Source organism: Cryptomeria japonica, chromosome 1, assembly GCF_030272615.1.
Source record: "Cryptomeria japonica chromosome 1, Sugi_1.0, whole genome shotgun sequence".
Taxonomy (NCBI): domain Eukaryota; kingdom Viridiplantae; phylum Streptophyta; class Pinopsida; order Cupressales; family Cupressaceae; genus Cryptomeria; species Cryptomeria japonica.
Genome location: NC_081405.1, coordinates 573,516,891 through 573,527,750, shown reverse-complemented (window position 1 = coordinate 573,527,750; position 10,860 = coordinate 573,516,891). Strand labels below are relative to the sequence as shown.

Here is a 10,860-nt window from a genome sequence, read left to right as displayed (position 1 = left end):
AAGAAAAATAAATAGTTCAATTAAGATTATTGTTAATTTATGATTAGGGTTTGGGTTTAATTAGACTGAAATTTTGATAAGAGTTAGGGTTTAATAAAGGTTGTATTTAATTAGAGTTAATGTGAATCTGATTTTTAATCTTTATGTTTGAATTTTTTTGAATACAATATTTTTTTTTGGGATACAAAGAGTCAAGCATTTAGTCTTGCTTCATTTGAACATTTATGTAAATGATATTTAAAAAAATAATAATTTAATTACATTAGATTAAATATTTATTTACAATTACATTTAATTTTAATTACTGACATACTTTACATATACTTAGGTGTGCTGGTTATTAAATTTCTTAAAACCTAAGATGTTGCCGCATTCTCTAACTCTTTAATTTATTGCTATGATATGATATACATGAAGGAGAGCGAGCATCAATTATTACTCAACTATTTGAAGTTTCAAATCTGTAATTCAGTTAAGAAAATGGCCCATCAAGGAGAAGCAGATTACAGCATTTATGACAGCATAGTTGAGCTGGATCTTTACGGGCACTGTTTAACAGACCTGAGCGCTCGTGTTTGTGCATTGAAAAGTGATCTGATTAGGGAGAGAACAGCGTACGAAGCAGACCCAAAAAATCAAGCTTATAACTTCGCATGTCATCTTAACCTGTTTAAGAATGCTCTTGATTCATGGAGAGATGCATGTGGGAGATTCCCATGCCTGAATGCGACTTATTCCGTGATCAAATCATAGAGATCGATCTTAATTTGTACATGGTAGAAAATATGATTGCGCGAATCTGGTCAAGCGATCTGAAAGAAAGAGTAGAGAGACAGAGGGAGAGAGAGATAAGACAAATGGTAGAAGGACTGCCCACCATAAACATTTCAGAGAATCATATTAGAAAAATTGCTGATTGTCCAATTTGTTTATTCAATTATGAAGTGGTAGAAGCAGCATGCCATTTGCGTTGTCATGAACGCCACATATTTCACAGGGAATGTATTCAAAAATGGTTGAAGACGAAAAACCAGTGTCCCATATGCAGGTTGCCAGCATATAAATGGACATATTGGATGGAAGCTGTTGGAGATGGAGAAATCGGTACACACAGATTTTCAGCTCGTGTTTGGGGATAATTTGTGGACGACTACAAAGTAGTTCTCTTTCTTATGTTCTGATAATAGCATGATTTTAAAATTTGTGTAGTTGTTATATTAGAATTTTATTTAGACAGTTTAATGGTCAAATACACTATAACAATTTATATTTTATTTATAATACAAAAGTGAAAAATTATTATATTCTCTTCATTTTTTTCTAGATTCAATTGTGTATGTATTTTTTCTGATGATTAAAAATACATACACAATCGAATCCACAAAAAATCAAGAGAATACAGCACTGATTGTGGAAATCTAATATCATAAATTATTATATTATTTTGTTGATCAAAATCTAATACAATTGAATTGTGAATATGTAAGGTTGATTTTATTGTGAAAATTCTACCTCTTTTTTAATAAAATATATCTACATATATGAATCAAAATAAACAAATAAAAATTAATTTTAGTCTTGCAAATACAAATGAATCATATTTTGGAAGACAAACTAATTAAATCTAACAATTTGACTCTAAAGTTAATGAATCATTTTTAATGTATTTTTCCTTATCACAAGTTAATGCTTGTCTATTTTTATGCTCTATGTGCCTATTAGTGCCCTAGATAACATTTGTGACTTCAATAAAAACCTTGATGAACATCACAATCCACCTCTTTCATATTCTCCCATTCCTCTCTTTGTATATCCACATTTAGTGAAGCTTATAGAACCACCTAAACACTTGGCAACCATTGAAAAAGAAATTTCTTAGTGCTTGGTATTAATGAGTAAACCCTTGTTGACAACCTAATCTAGTTCTAGAACCATCGCCAACCTTTGGTACATATAAAAAGTCTTGGTTAGATGGGTTCTACAAACCTAATCAGTTTTTATTTGTGGCTATAGAATCATGAAAAAATATTGATGCACAAGATTTTTTTTTTTTAAATCGATAAGTGCTATCTTTTATGGGGATAGCTCCCTATATTACTTGAAAATTTTGAAATTACATTGTAATAAATATTCATATACCCTAAAACTATCTAGATCAACCCAAATACATATAAAATACTTTGCTTAATATGCCCATAAGGTTATCCCTCCAACTACATCCCAATTTCCTCCACTGACCCAAACACAAAATCGAGGTTACATCTGGCCTCCTATGGCTTGGTATATCACAGCAGCATGCTCACCTATCGCGATTACTTTACGTGTGGAACTCTCCGGAACCCACCACTCTTCTGCCTCAGTGATCCTACAAAATGGTTCAAAGTTTCCATTGAAGACTGCGCATCTAAAAATTTCCCATGCGTCATCCCCAAAATTCTTCCTTCTCTCCCGCTCTTCCCTCCACACTTCCCTGCGGGCCATCTCTCGGGTCTCCTCACTGGTCACAGAAGCTTCCTCACCTCCATCATTGCTCTCACTATCTTCTCCTTTGTCAACTGGATCACTCTCTTCCTCTTCTTCAGAGTCCGATCGAAGGTAATTTTCAAATTGAAAGTATACCTTTAGTATACTAACTCTGACTCCTTCCTCCAGGCCCAAAATGGCTTCTGCAACCATATCTGCTATGTAGGGTTTAATGGAACCTACTATTAATTCAACCACTTTTTCCTTCATTTCAATGATATCTGTCAAAGCAAGAAGAACAGCTTCCAACACCAGAGTATTGCACCAGTGTCTGTCAGTGTTTAAGGTAATGCCCACAAGCCCCCTAATGGCTTCATAAACATATTCTTCAGAATTGAACAGGTTTCTCAACTGTGCATTCAATGCATTTTCATAGTTAACACAACTGATCCTTCTGAAAAAATCCACATTTAGCACAAATCCTTCAAGTCTCCCCTAAGACCTTGTCCAAAAAATCACTTGGCCAAAAAGCCTTCACCTTTGCCTTAAAAGGATGGAGAATGATTTGGCCATTTCTATCTTTGTCCTCTTTCTGCTAGAATCTTACTGATTGAATTCATATCTTTTCTAAGTTTTCTTTTCTGAACTATCTGAGCCTCTCGGGAGCCATGTGACTTCCTAAATCCCTATTATCGGTACCCAAGCGTTATCTTTTCTTGCTTGACTCTTCTTTTAGTCTCTATCTAACGTTTATCTTTAAGAAAAGATCTTAGATGTCACAAATTATGGCATTGCACACACATAGGACAGCAGAGGAGGGCCAGGGCATCCAAAATAGGAGTTCCTACAAATTCTACCAAAAATATGCTAATCCATCTAACAAATCTATTCCCAAATCAATTCTGCAAGAATGTAAAGATAGTTTCTGGACTCAAACCAAAATAAATGATTTTTGGACTATGAGGAAGAATCTCGATGAACCAAAGACCAGTGCAAAATTTGAGACCATCGACGAGGATGAAAAGTTTAGCAAATTGTGGAATATGGAGCATCCCACAACAACATATGACAAGAGTGAAGATGATGATGAGTATGAGGTTGAGCCCACTCCAACAACTACTATAGTCCCTAAAATATTAGGTGGATTTAATGAGTCCATGAAAGATAAATATAGCAAAGGGGCAAGCATTGTGGAAAAAATGGGTTTTAAAGGTGGTGGTCTAGGTCCTAGAGGAGAGGGCATTTGGTATCCACTCCAGGTACAACTTCCATCAGATTCAAAATCAAAAGCTTCTGTTAAACAAGTCATTGGACTTGATTCTTCATACTCATCATGGATAGGTACTACTCATTACCCTCAGGGTCCACCTACATTTGTTTCAAGTTCAAATCCACAACCACCACCACATCATGGTATTCCCATTAATGGTGAATCAAGTGCCATTGCCACAGGTGGGGAATGTAGGGATAGTATTCCCATTATTGTTTAGTCAAGTTTCATTGTGATTGTTGGGGTTGGCATGGGTACTACTGTTGATACTAGTTGTCTTGGTGTTGGACAAGGGCTACAACAAAATATCTCTCGCAAGAGGTCACTAGTGGTAGATACTCATACTATTCAAAATCCTATATCAAGTGCCACTGATACTACAATTCAATCATTTGTAGCTTCAGATCACACACCTCAAAAGATTATGAAAACTACACATGAAAGCATCAGTGGGAGTGGGACAGGCTCAAGAATTGTTGTTGGCAATCCTAGTCAAGCATTAGTTAAAACCACAGGCATAAGTGGAACTAGAGCCTCTGTTATTCCTATGTCACCTTTCAAACATTCAATTGCTTCAGCAAGCCCAGATTTTCAATTTTGTGATTACTATAAAAAATATGAACACACAACAAAAGCAAATAAAGAAACAAAGAAAGCATTTCATAGGGTTGTCCTGATTGAAGTTTTAGACAAACAACCTACAAGGAACATGGTATTTCCAACATATGACCCACAAAAAGATATGATGGAGTTCATGGTTGTTATGCCCCCAACCCCAACTAAAGATAAAAATCCACCACATAGTCAGATAGATGCCTCTAAATTTCAAGTTAACGCCCTCCAAATAGATTTTTCTAAAGTACATAATGTGGACAAAATTAGTGTGTGAAAAAGGACTAACAAAGTGGTCTACACTTCACTACTAAAGGTGGAGAGAGAAAAAAAAAACTGGAGAAACAAATAGAAAAGTTACAGGTAGACCTGGCAAACAAAAAATCAAGGAGGAAAGCAACAGATAACAAGTGCAATGATTTACAGAAAAGGATAAAAAATTTGGGCTCTGCAGTAGAAATTGTAGAGCAGGAGAAGATGGATGAAGAATTGAAGGACTTGAGAGAAAAAATGGCTAAAAGCAGTAAAAAAATTGATGAGGAAAGAGCCAGTTTTTTAAAATTATACAAAAGTTATGAGTTTTTTGCTGCCGAAATAAGAAAAATACAGGACCTATTGGATTGTGGGAAGGAAAAAGAAAAACATTTGAAAGAGGAAGTAGATGAAGAAAGAAAAAAATGTGCACAAATGAAAGAAGACCTCCACAATGCAAATGATAAAATAAAAACTTTGGAGGATAGATTGAAACATAATATGAAAAATACAATGAAGTATATACAAGAAAACATTTGGTGGCAAATAATGCAGAGGAGTGAAAAGTTGTGTGAATGGTTTGAATTGAATGAAAGTCTGAGAGTAATTTATGTGAAAATCAAAGGGCAATTTGAGAAGAGCATACATGTTTATTCAAAAGAGGATATGGCAAAACAAATTCTGCAAGTATTCTACAGTACTAGTGATAGCTACTTGGCATCCAAGGGAATTAAGAGCCGCATTGATGCCATAGTTAAGACATCATCTGTCATTCAAAAATGCTAGAAACTAAGGGAAACATCAAAAGTTATGGAAAAATATGGCAAAAAGATATTAAAGCTGCAAGAAAAGAAAAATAATTTGATTAAACTTGGTTTGCCTAAGACCGTTCACCCACCAAATAAATTCATTGGAAAAGAAGCTTACAAAAAAAGCATGGATATAAAAATGAAGTCTGATTTAGACTTTCTTCCTAAGGACACAACTCCCCAAATATTTCTAGAATTCATCCAACCATTTACAACTCTAAATTCGGTATTGGATGAAACAGTGATAACAAGTCAATCTTCTAAATATTAATTGTTGACAAAGTTACAGTTGACTTTCCATAGTTTACAGAATATTGACCTTCCATTAGATGAAGAGTGGAGAACCCCACAAAAACTAGCACATAAATCTTAAGAATCATAGTATGTATTGCACAATTTTCTTCTTTTACTCTTAATTTCAAGGTTTTATGTTTTGTTTTTTTCTGTTTGGAATTTGGCATCGCTTGAAATAACTCTGTTTTGTGAATAGGAAAAAATCAGCACTTGCTATTGCTAATTTGGTAATCCAGCCTATGAATCTAGGATGCATAGTGCAAAACTTCAGCCAGTAAATTTGTATTCTCAAATTCTCCCAAGCTTTAACATTTATGCATTTCTCAATTTCTGATTACTAGGTTTTAGGCACTTCTATTATCTATATTTAATTTGTCATGTTGTGAATTAATATTTAATTTTTAACTTTGTTTTTTGAATAGGAGACATTACACATGTAGTAGTTGTTAAATTGCTAATCCAGCCTATAATGGCCATGTAAATCTATGTTGAGTTTGTGATTTTGATGTTGAGTCTCCACATGTTGCAAACTTGCAATTCGACCTGAAGTTGTTGTTGCTCCATTGTTTCTATAAAAGGGAATTCAGGGTCATTTGCAAAGGGTTCTGAAACTTTGTATTCACTTTTGCATAGACATTGGAGAATCACACAGGAGATGTTGTTGCTCTCTTGTTTCTATAAAAGGGAATTTAGGGTCATTTGCAAAGGATTCTGAAAATTTGTATTCACTTTTGCAATTTGCATGGAGAATCACACAAATTGGTGTATTACTATTGAATGAATTGTATCATATGGCTATATTTTGAAAGAATTAATGAAAATCTAAGTTCTCGACATGTTACAATACCAGACATGGTTCTGAAATGTATTACTATTAAACAAATTGAATCGAGGGAAGTTGGTTTTGCATGGAGAATCACACAGATTGGTGTATTACTATTGAATGAATTGTATCATATGGCTATATTTTGAAAGAATTAATGAAAATTTAAGTTCTTGACATGTGTATTACTATTGAATGATTTGTATCATATGTTCTAAAATGTATCACATAGATTTGAGACTCAAACATGTCTAAATAAACAATAAACATCTCTGTATCAATAAACACATTATGGTCTTTTATTATGCTATTTTAAATCTAGAAATAGAAAGTTGAAAAATATAATTACAAATCAATATTAAATTCTAATTGCAAAAATTAATATACTTCTGTAATATGAATGATGAGATACAGTAATAAGATTAATAAATACCAATATCTTATAGTTGCCATTCATCCTCATCAAATTCAAAGCTTTCTAGATTCTTGTCTGTGGTTTCTTCACTCTGAGTCTGCATACCTTCGTTGAACTACATCTCAATGCTACTAGTAGGTCCGATACATGATTCAATAGTCCCACTGGCACTTTGGTTTGAAGTGTTTCCCAAACCTCTTCTTTCACGTTTGGACCTCCAGATTTGCAGTGCCCTAGCGTAGGGCAAAGTGTGGACATCATACCTAGATTTATAGAGCCTCGAGCAATTTTCCAAATTTTTGTCTAGTTTGTTTCTTATCTTTGATTTTAGGAACCCCAAAGCACTGAAAACTCTCTCATCTTTCACCGAACCCAATATCATGGTAAGACATAAATCAGAAAGCTTCAAATATTCTGGCATTGAATCACGCAACGCTGCATTCTTAGCTATAATTTTCTAAAGCCTTGTTACTAATCCCTTCGCGGGGGTTCTCCATTTTACCATATTTTTCTCTCATAGTGTATGCAAAATGAGATGATTTCTCTCAACATGAGTTTTCTCCAATATTCCATTAATAGTTACTCCATTCAATTCTCTGGATATGCAAAATTGTTTCATCAAAATCAGTAGCTTACTTCGAAAATCAGCAGCAATGTTGAGGCTCCAATAATGAGGAAACACAATAGACATGGATTCAATTAGGTTTTCAGGAGCGAATCTACTTCTAATTTGTGAGGAAAGATCATATGCAATTTTCTTCACAAAAGTAGTTACAGTCTCAACTATCTTGTTGAAATATTCCCTTGTAACTCTTTCTAGTTGCTTCCTGGGGTGCTTTCCTAGATCCTCGGGGTCGACCGTGACATAGAAGTGCATTGCTATCTCAACTCACCATACATTGTCTCATAACTCCTCATCTGCACCAATTTGTAAACAGTTATCAGGATTGTTCAAATCTATGAGTGTCCGTGACTTAAGAAATTTTTCGTCATATAGTATTGGTTGATTTTGATAGAGATTGACGAGGGCCATGCATTTCATCTTATGCAGTGTAGCATATTCCACAATATATGGAGCTCTTTTACGAGCAGCCTTCATAATATTCCTCATTTCCTCTAGCATGGGCAGAAGAGATGCTAAAGTTAAGAGTGTCTCTAAATTACTTAACCTTCGAAGAAGGTCAGGAAATTTCGGTTGATCTGATTTGTCACGAGTTGTGTGAATTAGTCCAATGAAGGATGGATATTATGAAAAAAATCAATGTGCTGGACCATCCAAAGAAATCCATCTGGTATCATTATCCTTGAGAAGCTTCCCATTAGTTATTCCATCAGAAAAGTGTTGAAATTCCATAAATCGCTTGGGACTTTGATAGAAGTGCTAGTAGAGCTCTTTGACTAAAATTTCAATGTTTTTAACCGAAGCAAACTTGCTCACAATTCCAAAAGCTAGATTTATTTTGTGAGCCATGCAATGAATTGCAGTAATGTACGGTGCAAATGAAGTTTCATTCTTTGTACAAAGACCATTCCTATGACCATGCATTACTAAAGCTCCATTTGCTCCAACACAAACAAATTTTTTGACTACCGTCATGTCATCCATACCTCCATATTCAATTAAACTTCTCTTTACTACTTGAAATAAATTTTCCTCTGTCGCACTCTCCTCCATTTTAGCAACAGATAGTAGATGAGGTTGGTGGGTATGACTCTCTATAGTATAAACATGCATGCATACCCATGAAGTATTGTCTACTGCCGTAACTTCATCTAAAGAAAATAAAATAAAGTTTGACTCTCTTATTTTTTCCTTTACATCTTCTTTTTCAACCTCAACAAGACAACTTGCCCATTCCCATCCACTGTTTACTGACCAGTGTCTATTAGGATAGTTAGGAAATTTCAAAAAGTTTAATAAACCACTAATTGATGGGAAATCTGTCATAGCACGCCCTCTGCCCAAAATATAAAAAACAAGGCTTAACTGAACAACTTTTTTCCAGTTGTTCTATTTGCATTGCTTTTCCAAAACTAGTTTCAATAGAACCTTTAACTTCAGCAAGCTTCATCTGTATTTTCTCATGAAAATAATACTCTTCAACATTCCTCACATGCTTACATTCCTCCTTTGTTTTCCATCTTATCACTAATTTTTCAACCCCGTCTATCATTTGTTTTCCATTCTATTGGAGGCTCGCCTTCAATTGGATTATCCACTAGTTCAATGAATGGATACTTTGATGCCAAGTTAATTTGAAAATTCCTCACTAACATATCCCACTTCCGATCCCTTTTTTATTGTTGTTCATCCTTTTTTGATCTTGCTTTTCTTTCCTCCTTCCATGCATTATCATCAATGACATTATCACCCAAGTCAATTATATCATTCCGGCTAACTTGGGCATCTACTAGATAATCTTCTTCAAGATCATCTTGATCTAAGATATCAGGTTCGTCGCCATCTTCAACATGCAATGTAGGTTGCAAATTTTGTACTTGTACTTGTGATGATGTACCTTCTTTATTTTCACCACACTCTTTTCCAAAGCCAAAGTACGAAGACAACGTTCTTCTTTTTCTTAGCCTCTCATGGCCTTTCCCACAATTAGGTTTCCTACCCTTCTTCCTGTTCAACATTTCCAATGAAATAAAGGCTACCAAAAGAATATCAATTTGTTGAAGAAGCAACAATAGACTATAAAGTATAATATATGTTTCATTGGCCATACAACCTACAATCTAGATGTCTGAGGTCTGAATGTCCCAGCTGACCACTTGGCACTAATGGGTCGCCACTGAATAAATATGAACTCAACAATGCAAACAAATATAAATAAATTCAGAATAACATTATAACACATAAAAAATATGATCGCTCACCTTTAGGTCACTAGCAGTCACCAATACAATCAACAACAATGAATTTCCTTAGTCTAAAACTTCGCTATTGATCAGAATCCAGAGCCTAGAACCCACTAGATTGTGTAAAGATAGATCTGAACTTTGCATGTATTTATACCCATCCTTATATGGCAAATTCTGCAAGAATTTTATATGGTATACAAATATTTGGCGAATCCCACGTAACTATAACACAACTTATGTAATTTTTGAGGCAATTATGGGTCGTCCAAATAATTGGGAAATAAAATATAGTTGGCGAAAGTTGGGGTGAATGGAGACATGCATTGGTAAAATGTCGGGCGAATTGGGTCCTCCTAGCGAACAAATCTTCACATGCATATAGGCAAATTATGGTCGTCTATTACGGCAACCTCAGAGAGTGTAGGCAAAAAAATTAAATTTATCGTGTGTCCAATGTATATTGTATTGGTGAAATCCTCACATAGAAACATTTAATTACATTAAACATATCGCAATCGAGCCATGAATTTGACGGATATTGATAATGTTCTGGCAACATGGCCACCCCCAGTCGGTATAAAATATTTGCCATTTCCCACGCCGATGTGAAAAATTCGCCATTGGAAAATATTCACCACTAAAGTAATCTCTAATATTTAACTTTAAGATATATAGATTATGCCTATATATGTATATATGCATATGGAGTGATTTAATTTTTTCATTCATCTTTAATATTAAAAATATTAAATTAAAAAAATTAAATCCCTATATATATATATATTATAATCTATATATCTTAAAATTAAAGAAATATGTGCTAGGAGAAGTATGGCCCTCAAACATGTAAGAGCACTATAATAATATTAAGTTAATATAAACATGTTGAATAGGGTATTATGTTGTTATATTTGAAATATATATTAAAAAATAATCATTTAGAAATTTGCATTTTCATATTTGTTTATTTAAATTGACTTTTTTATACCAAGTTAAGATTATTTATAGTATTATATTATTATTAATAATATTATTAAGTGGAATAATGAACATA

General features: G+C 34.0%; 1 protein-coding gene across 1 annotated transcript; it reads left to right on the top strand.

Moving 5' to 3' along the window:
- Window positions 1-773: 773 nt before the first annotated feature.
- On the top strand, window positions 774-1,139 carry LOC131028539 (uncharacterized). The gene has a single exon (XM_057958826.2). It carries the CDS (start codon window positions 774-776, stop codon window positions 1,137-1,139), a length of 366 nt encoding a protein of 121 aa, XP_057814809.2.
- The last annotated feature ends 9,721 nt before the right edge of the window (window positions 1,140-10,860 follow it).